Here is a 13,335-nt window from a genome sequence, read left to right as displayed (position 1 = left end):
TAAATTTCATGACAGTTCATCAAAAATGGGCTCTGACGAAACACTGGTTCGCGAATCACAAACCGGCTCAGTTCACGATGAATTTTGGTTCATATTTCAGTTCGTGCCCATCTCTAATGTGAACAACTTGGATGAAGGTCCACACAGACTCTGAGTAACCGATTTCAACTGTGAATGTAAATTGCAAGTCTTCCAAACTGTTGACTGGGCAAGCCATTAATTTAATTCTAAAACAATTTAATTAAAATACCACAACATTTGATATAGTCATAAGACACCAGGAATCTGGAGGCGGTTTTTCAGCCACTGCATATATAACTCTTTCTTTTGATATAACTCATACTGAGCACTCCAATTTTCCAACACACAATAAAGGTCTCATACTGGATTTTAAAACATGAGAACTTCAGAAAATGACACAAAATCAACGTTTGAAGATCCATGATTACAAGGCAGATATCCCAGTAAATTACATCTTATAATCAGTTCTTGACTCTTGACACTTTCACAGTGGTAGGAAGGTAGCTCTGGTACTCTTTTTAGTATACTAAAACAAGATGTTAGCTGGTGTGCGTAACAAGATATTTTAAAGGTTAATTTCCTCCACTTAGTTTCTCCTGTAATCAATGACAAATTAATAGCAGTGAGTGACTAAGTTTACTGTACCTATATCTTACTGCTAGTCATTTATTCTATGATTTATTTATCTTATGCACAGTGCCACTAGGGGGTTTATTTATCTTATGCACATATTATTTATCTTATGCACATATTTTACTGCACAGTGCCACTAGGGGTGCCAGGACTCTTGGGGGCCAAACCAGGGGGGGAAGGGGGTGGGGGAGCAGCAGGGTACTTACCCTTCCGCAAGTATGACGCACACTTGGTTAAAGTGAAATTACATTACTATGGTATGACTTGCTTTGCATTACATCTTGAAAGAATCTGATAGCTCAAAGGAATGTTCTGTGCTAGTTAGGATCAAATGTAGCAGCCAGCAATGTATTAACATTTGATACCAAAAAGCTGTATATATTCTATCTATTGTTACAAGTGTGTTCTCATCTTCTATTTATTCTGTTATATGTGTTAACAGTTATCATTATATTTAACGATTAACATGGCCCAAGATTGGGATTCTTACATCCACAGATTAGGGCTGCAAACAAACAAGACACATCTTGCTACAAACCTGAGGAAAACCCTACATTATGGGGTTCAAATCCCACAAAATAGTAGAAGCAACACCTGTAGCTTTAAGAAATGGACAATATTTGATCTCATTGGTTGTTGTGGGAGTAAACAGGCAACCACAACACTATTGCCAGCTTTCAAGCCTTGGTTTCTGTCAGTAAAAGGTGATGAAAGGGCCATTCCAAACGCTCATTTTGCCTCCCAGTCTACCCTTGCTCCTTTCCCCCCTGCCCATGAGGGGGGAAACATTGAGGCTAGGTTCAAAAGAAACCACCTGGCAACTCACTATTATGCAACAGCAGCACCCAGGCAACTCACCTGAATGACTTATTACCATGCAATCTGCATAACTTACTCAGGTCTGTCAGATGACCTGATGCCACACAACTTGTCTAGGCCTAGCAGCAGTCACCACATAACCTGTGAAACTGACTGGACCCATTAGTGTCCATCACACAACTCACCTAAGTGACTCATTAGCACATGACTTTTGTAACTTGGCCAGACTTTTCCCAGGAAGTGGCTTTCAGGGATAAGGAAGGAGTGAAAGCTGAGAGACAGTGTGGTGTACCAGTTACAGTGTCAGACTAGGATCAGTTCAAATCCTTGCTCTGCTTTGGAAACTTGCTGAGGCTTGGGCCAGTCACTCTCTCTCAACCTAATCTACCTCAATGAGGATAAAATGGAGAGGAGAAGGAGGTAATCTACTGTTAGGGCCCCCACTGAGGGAAAAGGTGAGATATAAATGAAGTAAATAAATAATAAATAAAAGTGAAGACTTTGGGTGGGACTAGAAAAATGGAAGGTCGGTTGGTGAATAGGAAAGAGAGAAGCAAGCATGAAAAAAGGAACAAGTATGGGGGCTGTCAGGAGGAGGGAAAGAAGAATCAGTGTGGGGAGGGGGATATAAAGGAAATGAGATGCCTCCAACAAGTCCTTCTGGGTTCCCTGCTTGCCAACTACTATTGTCAAGAGCTGGATTTCTAAAATGTCCTGAAATTATGTGCTCAGAAGTAAGCTATGCTCTGTAAACCGTTGAATAATTTCATGTTAGACAGAAATTGTGGAGCTGGAAGTTCCAAGCACTTGTGCACGTATCATTCTATTTAACCTGAAGTTACGGGGGGGAAAGAAATTGTGTTCATGAATGGCAAATTAACATTATATCTAAACAGATACAGTAAATATTTATTACAAAACTATTTTTAATTGTATACTTGTTCTTTTACACTAAAGCTCTCAATAAAGCAACATTAGAAAAGCATTTTAAAAAACTTGAATCTAAGAAAACAAAAACAAGCAAGTATTCCTTGGTAGCATCTAGGTTTTACAAAGCTGCAATATTTGAAACTTTTTAGGTCACAATACTAGTCCTTTGAGAACCCTTTGTTTAGTCTATTTTAAGTACCTGATGCAAAGGGAAAACACAAGCACTAACATGTTTATTACATAGCTTCTAGTAACTTCTAATCATAGACAAGATTTTAAAAGCTTCAGGAAAGTCTTTTATAACATTCATATTCTAAATAAGTTATTTCTACTTACATTCTTTAAAAAAAATAAAACCTTTTCCCATTCACCTGAGAAGATGGCAAAATTAGTACTCACATTATTAAGAGCTTCTTCATGCAAAATGTTTACATGGTTATTTATGAAGTGCAGCACAAATATTTATTGTGTCACAAACTGGGAAGTTATCACTTGATTTTCTTGACTTGGGTTTCGGCAGCAAAATAAGCTTAAGCAAAGCGCTTCACTTTACAAATGGATGTACAAATTTTCCTGTACAAGCTGGGTGCATCATTTCTGAATACACATACAGAGTCTCCCTCTCCTTTTTGTATCTCCTTTACACACACCACTGCTGCTCTTCCTGGCATGCAAGCTGCCTGATTCACTTATGGTCTAGTGCATTTTACTATGCTGAAAGCAGAGGAAAAGGAAGAAAGAATGACTACTCAGCAAATTCAACCTCCCCCCCCATTCTGTACCACACTGGCCTAGCTAAACACATTAAGACGTAGGCATGGAAATAGGAAAGACAGGAGAAGTAGCATTGTCAAAAAGTTCTTCTACAAGATAGTTGTCATTCCTTGCCCAATGAGTAAGCTTTAAGAGCAGGGTGCGTTTAATGAATAATATTTCATATAAACAGTAAATGGCGTTCATATTAATTAATAGTCAGCTTTCATATGCATGGGAGCTTGGGCAGATCTTTGGAAATGTGCAAGGCTAGATAGAAAGGCCAATTTTTATTTAGAAAAACTATTTCTTCCAGAAACAAGTTCAAATGCTTTTGCATTTCAAAGGGAACATATATCCCTTCATTAAAGAACTAAGGATATAAAATTCTAGCTGTAAATATTGTTTGAAATGGTTCCCAATCCCAACCCCCTTAAGCAATTTGTTCTTCACCAAATAATAATTCCTGTGTAAATGTAACAAATACAGTTCAGTGTTTTAATTTCTGACAAACATGAACACCACCTGCTTCCTACAGGACAAAACAGAGATACCTACAAACATGCAGAAACTAGTTCCAAAAAGCTAGCTCCTGGCAGCAAATCATCCATGTGCCTTTTAAGCAGTCAGCCAATCAGAGCTTTGCTATTTATACATAATCATTATAGGGCGGCAACTCAGGTGGCAACCAAAAGAAAAGCAGTCTTTTAAAAAGTAATGACTGGCATAGTTTCAGATCAAGAGAGCAGGGTATCTATTATTATTCTTATCTAATCAATATTGGGATACAAATTTACTTTACAATAAAGAGCTAAAACATTATACTGCGGTCTTTAAATGTTGTTTTCTTGTGTTATTTAAGCTACACAAGTCACAACTGTATCTTAACAGGTACATCCTTTGACAACCAAAATGCTAATCGTTAAAAAAAGACAGCTGACTGTTCTATTTGAAACTCCTTATTAAAAAGCCCCGGGTCTTAATCTGTGGAAGTCTCTCTTTCCATACTACGGATCTTCAGATTTACAGTCCAATCTCAGCCATGACTACCCCAAAGTTAATTGCATTAACTTCAAGTAGCAGTGTTGCCTTAAAGTACCAGAAGTTTGTGCTGTCAGAGTAAATCAATTCATATATATTGTCTGCAGGTTTGAGTGACATTTCTAAGGCTGCAATCATACGAACACATGCTAAGGACAACCTACTTCCAAGTAGACATGGTTGTGGTTCATGGGTGCATCTGTATGGCAACAGCCATCTCACATCTTGATTAAATAGCTCTGAAAGCAATTGGGCTGTAAAAATAAGTTCGGTGTAGTCATATTTTGTAATATGTCTAACAGTGTGTGCAAAAGAAAGCCGCAGCTGGTACTAGCTTCCGAAGTTCTGACAGATACCAAGTTTAAGGTGGCAGCATTTTAAGTAGCACTGGAGATGAACTCAGAATTGGGGGAGTTTGGAATACAAGGGCCTTCAGTTCAAAGATCTCTCCTAGTAAGTTCTCCTGCTCAGGAAGGAAATCTTACTCTTTAGAAATAAGTAACTAGCAGCATGGATGGCTTCCTAGATAACAAAAAACCACTGGTAGCCCTACCCTCTACTTATACTGACTTGATGATTGTTGCTGATCAATGTACTCCCAGGAGTGATAAAATAGAAAAGGGCTATTCCCAGTGATTCGTCAAGTGTCTCATAGTGGGTTGGATCCAGTGATACATGAGTGAAAAGGAAAATATACTAGCACGGCTTTGCTTGTGCAAGCAACTGCATAATGTCTATCTGTAGCAACCTGTAAGGCTTCATTGAAGTAATGACCTTGTGCTATGTTTTGAGTTTGCAGTAACCAAAGTTCAGATCCAGCAGCTTTGCAAAGAGCATGCAAAGTTTATTTTGGGGGGTTCTGCAAGGGCTGCTCACATGGGATCTGACCTATTATTTGAGGCCAAACAAGGGCATGTTAAAATTGTTATTTTAAAATATTTTATTATGAAGAGTCATTGGGGCTTGACAGAGAAAAAATTGGAGACCAGTATTCTATTATGTTCTGTGTTTTAGCTTTAACTAAGATGTGGTTATAATCAGCAGCAGAGGCGGCCTATTATGTTCAGAGAAGTCATGCTCAAACAAGTTTACTTTGCATCTTCTTTACAAAGATGCTAGAGAAGTAGAGTTAAAGGGTAATAGTCCCCCATTACTGAGACCTTTCTCCATGGAGTAAACATTGTTTATTCCTCCACCACCACACCCACATTGTGGTGCTTCTCTACAAGTATCCCATGCTCCATTGAATATCTGATGACAAGAAAGCCCAAGATCACTGCAGTTTGTTCATCCTACTTTGCATTCTTGGAATTCACTGAATTAAGTTTACTAAACTAACTAAGAAGAATCCTAAGCAATAAGTTAAAGACTAAAACACAACATAAAGATGGCACTCTTACATTTAAGGGCTGGGTGATATATTAGAATGTGCATATTCTATATTATCAAAGACTATTCATCAACAGGCAAAAAAACCATCAGAGGACAGATTAACCTTTGTCACCACAAATGCCCTTCAAAAGAATATATTCTAGTTTTATATGTAATTTTTGTACTCTGGTAGTCAACTGATCTGCATTAGGCCACAGTTGCTGATACAAGCATACTAAAAACAAGACACAGCACTTAAGCAGAACATTTTTATGCACAAAATCTCTACCAAAACTGAAAAGGAAAAGCCTATAGCACTATGGTGAAATGTTTCATGTTGGAAACCTTTTAAAATCAGGAAAGGATTTTACTTGTTCTATTGCAATGGGCAACTACAAAATACCAACTTCACCCCAAGATAAAATGATCGTAAATAAGGGATTCTACAAAAATTAAAACATTATATCATAGTGTTCCTTTTCAGTCATACTGATACACAAACTATAATTTTGTAAATATTCCATTTTGATCCTCTACCTTATCAGCATAAGGAAAGAGGGAAGCATATGAACAACAACAACAAAAGACCTTGGAATGAGCAGTTTCAACATTATGTCAATTGAGTGTGTACAATCAGGTATGACACGACAAAAGCCCTTTATAACTTTCAGAACAGCATCCAACAATGACAGCAGGATGGAGAGACAATATCACTTGTACCTAAGTTGTATGCAAAGCTAAACTGCCATAGACCTGCAGACAGACATGCATGAACACAAATTTCATAGTGTACTCTATTTTTACGGAGGTTGTAATCCACATGTTAGGAAAGCAAAGGTGGACAAAAAGTAATTCCACAAGGAAAAATAACCACCTGAATTTAGCATTGGGTGATGCTACCTGTGGGCCCTCCCACCATAGGGAGAGTACAGATATCACATCTCAGACAATCCTAATTGTCTCTCTTCAACTAAAATCTATGACAAAAATACAAAAAGCTGAATTTTGTAAAGAGAGCTACTGAGGTAGGGGACAACTCAGAGGTTTAGCTTGTGAGAGAGGTATGACCTATTTTTATTTGGGGAGGGGGGACTGTGGGTTTTGGTTATTAAAAAGATTTTCCTTACTCATGGATTTGCTTACTCATATATACTGTATCTTTATCTATAACATTGAATTAAGAAATTTTAAAGCAATTTAGGACCATTTTATATATTAATAGGAAACCTAGGTTCCTATAACAAACTACAATTATCTCAGTTTATCACTGAGTATCATTGGTAGGGTGTTTGTAAAGTTCACACTTTACATTTTGAAGTACACATCTATCTGAACCATCTGACATGTATGCTAAAATGCAACATATCAAGCTTTACATCCTGTTATCCTGTGGTACAACCTTCTTCACGGGAGGGGTGTGTATATATAAATATTGAGTATATAATATGCTTTCTTAAGTTAATCAGTATTCATTAATCAGTATTTCTGTCTTACTGTACATGTTTCAAAACAATACAAAATACACAATTGCAACTCTATACACAGCCAGTTTTGCAGGATTGCAGCCACAGGCAGTAACATGGCCTTCCAGTATCTTCTCATGAAACGCTAGCACATTTATTTTTATAAAGTCTATAACATGTTTTTCAAGGATGTACCAATGAGTTCTCAGAGGTTTACCCTGTACAAGAATGCTAAATACTAAAAAAAAGTTCTAGATGTGCTCTCCATGGAAGAAAATCTGAATAAATTACGCTTTACTCCTGTCCTTCCAGCAAGCTGGTTAATTGCATTTGTTTCCTATATCTCTAAACAGCCTGGTACATTAATTACGTTCTGTAACACCAGACTCCTGTGATTCACTCTGTCACTTCCACTGAGCACTTTAATCGTATTCCTTCTAGCTACCTACAATTTTTTAAAAAACAGCCAATAGCTGTACTTTCAGCCTTTATAATTAACAACCAGTGTGCCTTATGTGAATCATAATGCTGCATCACTTTTTAAAAACCATGTTAAACATGACCATATTACATGAGACATACAACACATGAAACAACCACTACACATTCCCTCTTCCCAGCTTTCAGTAGGGCACTCAAAACGCCTCATGTGTTGCTGGGGGTGTGGTGGAGAGGTTGGCATTTGTATTTATACAGCCCATAACTGCATGCAGTAATTGTAGGTAATTCAATATCACTCTATGTTTACAAGAGAGAGGGCTCCCTTTGATATGGATATATTAAATGCTTTCAAGCACCAGCTTCCTGCTGGAACGAAGTTTTCTCCCACAGACTAGCCATAACAGACAGCAACCTGGACTTGTGAATTAACTACGGTACAAAAGCCTGTACAGTACAAAAGCCCAAATTAGGATGCTAGCCAAAGAGTTGGTAGCCTTTACCCTTTCATGCATCTCCTGAACGTATGTTTTTAGTTTGCATGTGCATCAGATGCACAACTTGTGAACAAAAAAGAATGATATATTCTAAGCGAAGGTGTACATGCACAAACACAACACTGTTTTCTTTAAGTACTTCAGTCCTGTCTTTTCATCAGTCTCTATTAAATTACACTTAGTTTGCCATACACACAGTGTTGATTTAATCTAATCTCTTGTCTCAGTAGCATTCATTTTAAAACACTGCAACAAGCACTCAGCTGTTTTTAGCACTGTTCAAATTCCCTTACGAAGTTCTCTGCAAAATGTTTCTAGATTTAGTCACCATAAGATCCTCAGTTTACTTGAGGCAGGCTAAGCAAACTGAACAAAAGACACACCGTGTGCAAAGCTATTGCCTTTACAGCACTGTAAGAGGAAGTGGAGACACCTACAGCACCTGTTCAAAATCCCTATTGTCTTTTAACGGTGAATGCTGAGTTCCTCTCAGTGACAATCTCTCTGCGAGACTCTACTGTACTGGAAGGTTTCTAGTACAGTAGAGACACGACCCACTTTCACACGACCCACTTTCACACTCTCTACTTCATATAGCTTCCCCTGACAACACATCTCGCAGGCATATATTTATTTCACACCATTTTAGAGCATGCTACACGCTGCTGTATCTCTCTGCGTTACAAATGGAGCATTTAGAAACTCATCCTTGCAAATGTCTGTGTCACTTGACTTGAATGGAACGAACAATTACCCCGATTTAGTCAGTCGATTTTTTACCTAAAAAGTTAGCACAGAGCAAAAACAGGAGCAACCGACATCAGTTGATACGTCCTAGAGATTTATCACTACTGTTGATTTCCCCCTCCCTTATGTATAGGTTACCTGCACCACCCCATTCATCAGCTATTTCAGTCATTAACTGTTTCTCCATGGAGTTGACAAATAAGAAAAGCAGCTTGTTGCAGCCCTATCTGTGCCGTCTCCCCCCCACCCCTTCCCCGCCCAAGCCCATAAAATCCGGACTCCATAGACTCTTCCAAGTCAACACGGACCGAAATTCAGTCTAAGCAATGGCAGTTATACAACACTTACCATAAACTTGAAAATGGACAAATCCAAACAGCAGGAATGGCGTTAGCAGCCCCATTTTAACATATTCAAAAGCAATCCAATGCCAGGCAGGGAAAAGGGAAAAAGTAGCTGCAGAAGTTGCGATTTTCCCAGCACCTAACGGTATGTGAAGGGAGACTCAAAAACAGCCGAGGGAAAAGGGCTTGAATGGGACACTTGGAGCTCCATGCAGATTAGCAACGCGAGCGGGGAGAAAACACACCGAGAGGGGCTGACTCCACGCTGGCTTCGCTTCCGAAATCCTACCAATCCACCGGAGGCAAAGGAATTGTTCAAGGGTGGATAAGGCTCTCGATTACAATCCAAAGCAAGCAGACAGGAGAGACTTTGAAAAGCGGGTTTGCTTCTTAGAAAGTGAGCCCCCCCCCCTCCAAAGTTCTCTTCGCTTTGAGGAATAGGCGGTGAGGAGAAAAAATCATAGGCTTCTGCTTCTCATTTTCTCTCTCCCTTCCAAATCACTTCAAGCTGCAGAGTTGCTTCCCTGAACTTCCATAAGAGGGACGCCTCAGCAACATCTTCCGTCGCTTTGCACGCGGCTCTCCCCACACCTCTCTAGAGCCAACCCAAACGCCGCCCGCCCTTCAGGAGGAAGAAGTGCTCGAGGAGGAGAATCGATCCCCAGTGTGTCGCCGGGTCTACGGGAGGGGGCGAGGGGCAGACACGGGGGTGGCCGCCGCTGCTGTTGCTGCGAGGCGGTCGGGCTGCCGCGTAGTTATGAATGGGGGGGGGGAGCGCTCCCGCTGTGGAAAGAGCGCGAGGCGGAAAGCGGCGAGCGCAGCGGGCGGTTTCGTGTGAGAGCAGCACCCTCCTGCTGCAGCTCGCCTGGGTGCCGGTCTCGCCTCAGCCCTTGCACGTTCTCTCTGGGGCGGCTGTGGCTAGAGACCAAGCCGGGGGATGAAAGGAGGACGCAGTTTGCCGCCCGAGAGGGAAGAGCTGGCGTGTGGGTTAAACCACCGTCAGGCACCACACCCAGCTTCTTGTTCCCCTCAGGGAGGAAGAAAGGCGACGGGACACCGCCGAAGGGTCGAGGAGCAGACTGGGGAGGGGTGGGCAGCAGCAGCCCTTTATTTTCTCTTTCCCCCACCCCTTTCTTCCCAGACCCTCTTTCTCTCACTAGTGTTGGCTATAGGTAACATTAACATGATTGCTCCTCGCTGCTTCTCATTTAATGGGCAGGTAATTTTCTCGCTGAGCAATTTCATAGAAGTCTCTTCCCTAATTATTCAGACCGAGTCTCCTCTTTTCCCCTCACAGGGAGCCCATAGAAAAGAGGCCACCTTTTTAACCTCTTCCCACTTCACTTTTATGTGATCAAGAGAAAAAAGAGTTAAGTACTTGGTCATACCTGGAAAGAAGCCCTACCTCCTAATTTCTGCTGAGTGGTGAGAGGCTGTGGCTAGTTAAGGATAAGGGAATGAACAGTGCTTTCCTATGGAGCGTTATTCCAGTCTAAATCCGTTGATTTCAAAGGGCTTCGACCTGAGTAATTCACTATAGGACTGTAAATGCTATAGGTGCTCAGAGTTCCCTTCTCCTTGGTTATTGCCTAACAATAACATTCTGATGTTGCCTATACATGCTTAGCAAAAGCCTCACTGAGTACTATGGAGTTCACTGTCAAGTATGAATGGAATACAGCTTAAACCTGACTTGGAGTCAGGTTCAAAGCAGAGTCTCATTGAGTCTTTGCCTGAATTAAATCATGCATGATGGGGTAGAGAATAAAAGATGTGTTAGACTTAATCTGGGAGTATGCCCAAAATGAATGTGACTCAAAAGCTGATTTTTCTGATGTTATATACAGGAACCAGCTTTTGGCTTACGTTTGTGGTTGTTTATGTGTTCAAGGCATGTGACCCTTGTGTCTAATGTCTTTTCAAAGTGAGCTTTGAAATGTAAGTTATGCTTTATAAATATGTCAGCATCACTGAGCATATAGACTTTCTTCACATAGGTATTGCTAATGTATGTGGTGCTAGGGACTTTTGCTGCTCTCCAGAATGCATCGTAATGCAGTTGCGCAAGACACTGTTTCCACAAGAACAGGCAATGTTTTGTTATTTCCATAGCAGTTAGCATCATCATTAAGCATTTGCTGTGCATTCCAACAAAATATAATGCACCCAAACTGGCCTGAAATGTATATACCCTACACAAAGTTCTGATTTCTTTGTGTTCCAGAGCAGCTATGCAACAGTTCTGCACATTCCAAAAAGTCAATGGCCTGTATCCTACCCCTCCCCTAAGCAAAGTGTGAGGCTTTCCTCCAGCCTAAGGATCTTCCTGCAACTTAAGTGGCTCATCTTCCCATGCAAAATCCAGTTAAATTGAGGGAAATCTCTGAAGGTAAGATACCACATGATATAGAAATGATCATGTGACTCTGCCCTTTTCAAAAAAGTACATTTCTGGTGGTGTACCAAAAGTTGGATCTTACATGTGGGCAGGTTACAAACATGTATAGTAGGCTTTTCAAACAACTCTTCATGCATACCATGGGTGTCTAAATTAATGAACAAAATGTAAAACATAGTACTTTTCCATTTCATTTTCCAGTATGTGAACAGCGTATCTAAAGAATACAATTATAACATCTAACTATAAATAATTCTATATCCTTTAAGTCTAGTGATTCTTCTGAATTTTTAAAAAGAGACCACCACTTTGCTAGCTGTGTATAGGAAATAGTTTAAATAAACATAAAGTCTTTGGGAGAGTTGTGGAAAATCAGATCTATAGCAGTGGAAAACAGAAGTCATATTTCCTAGGGAATATAAAATATTTTGAGAGGGGGGGTGACCGACAAAGGTAAAGTAGAAAAACTAATATCGAGGAAAGGCATATTAGAGTATAAAGAAATCTTTCCCAATAGGGAAGGTGGTAGATCAAGCTGCATCAAAGATGTTTACATACTTCCAGTGTCTTTAGTGTATATAGTTCAGCTGAGACCACGTATGATCACAGAGTTTCTACTAACTGTATGGTGTTACCATTGATTAGTCAGCGGGTTTCAGGAATAGCATAGGTCTGGAAGCCAACAAGCAATGTTAGACGGTGAGTCTTTAGTTCCCTCTGCTGGCCTGTGAGAGGCAACCGCTCTTCTTGATTTCTTAGGTATTTGCTTGTCTTTTGTTTTCTGTGAAGACCTTTGTTCTGAGCTTAAATTCAGAACTCCCTATTTTATTCTTCATAGTCATGCATATACAATCACACACAGAACCCAGGATAACATGAGCGAAAGTAAGCAGAACGTTAATGAAGAATGAACATATGAAAATATATAGAAGTAAACAACCTCATTCTTTTAGCATATTTAAAAACATTGCTATTGCTTGAAACTAAAATATACACATTTTCAATCAAAACTACTAAATATCAATTTGTATCCCAAGCCTATATGTAATTTCTTAGAAATGAGTTCAATGTCACTTGTTCTCATGTAAATTTCATTTAGAATAGCTTAACTTTTAAAATTAAAAGATAAACTTTTTAGCTAAAATTGGAGGAGGTTGTTTATGAGGCAGTTGATTTTCAATTTTTATCTGCAAGATTTATTTCCCAACTTCCTGCCCTCATCATGGCAACCAAGGCAACTAACAAATGGGAAAAAAATACATAATAAAAATTCATTTGTGACCATTTGGCCATTCTGATAGTTTATTTTTATTTATGCAAACCCATTTATAGTAAAATGTCTTTTATACAAATGGTAAAGGAGATCCATAGAACATTTAAACAATTAGGGATGTGAATCCAATAACCAGGTTTCAGAAGTGGAGGGGGGGTAACTTTTTTCACATCTTTCATATTTTCTGTTTTTAAAGTATGATTTTCATCTTCACTTCTGAAAAAAAGTATAGCTGCTACAAATATTCATTTAAATGAGCTGTACTACATTTGTTAATTAAAGGTCAAAGCCTAGTGGAAGCTATTTTTAAATTATATGATCATATAAATGAAAGAATTTACAGTATAATTCTGAAAGGACTTTGGTTTCCTTCTTTAAACAAGGTAGTTGCTGGATATATAACTGCATGACAGCTTCAAGCCCTTTTTATGTAAAACAGGAAACAATATTACTCTGAATTCATAATATGCCCCACAGATAAACACATTTCTAATACATGTAAAAGACTACTCCATATTTGAGGCTGTAATTAAAGATAATGAGGGTAACGTGATCAAATAGCCCTCTTTGTATTCTTCTGAACTGGCAATACTGGAAAATCATAAAT

The 13,335-nt window shown here is 39.3% G+C and overlaps 1 protein-coding gene across 1 annotated transcript in view; it reads right to left on the bottom strand.

Moving 5' to 3' along the window:
• Positions 1-9,226, bottom strand: part of ROBO2 (roundabout guidance receptor 2) — an 892,879-nt gene extending 883,653 nt beyond the window's left edge. The window contains exon 1 of the mRNA XM_054974970.1: positions 9,062-9,226. Coding sequence (XP_054830945.1) covers positions 9,062-9,116 — 55 coding nt within the window. The 5' untranslated portion in view covers positions 9,117-9,226. The remainder of the gene's footprint in view (positions 1-9,061) is intronic.
• Between the last annotated feature and the right edge of the window lie 4,109 nt (positions 9,227-13,335).

This window comes from Eublepharis macularius, chromosome 3, assembly GCF_028583425.1.
Source record: "Eublepharis macularius isolate TG4126 chromosome 3, MPM_Emac_v1.0, whole genome shotgun sequence".
Lineage (NCBI taxonomy): Eukaryota > Metazoa > Chordata > Lepidosauria > Squamata > Eublepharidae > Eublepharis > Eublepharis macularius.
Note: the sequence above shows the minus strand (reverse complement) of the source record. Positions and strands in the feature narration are given on the sequence as shown.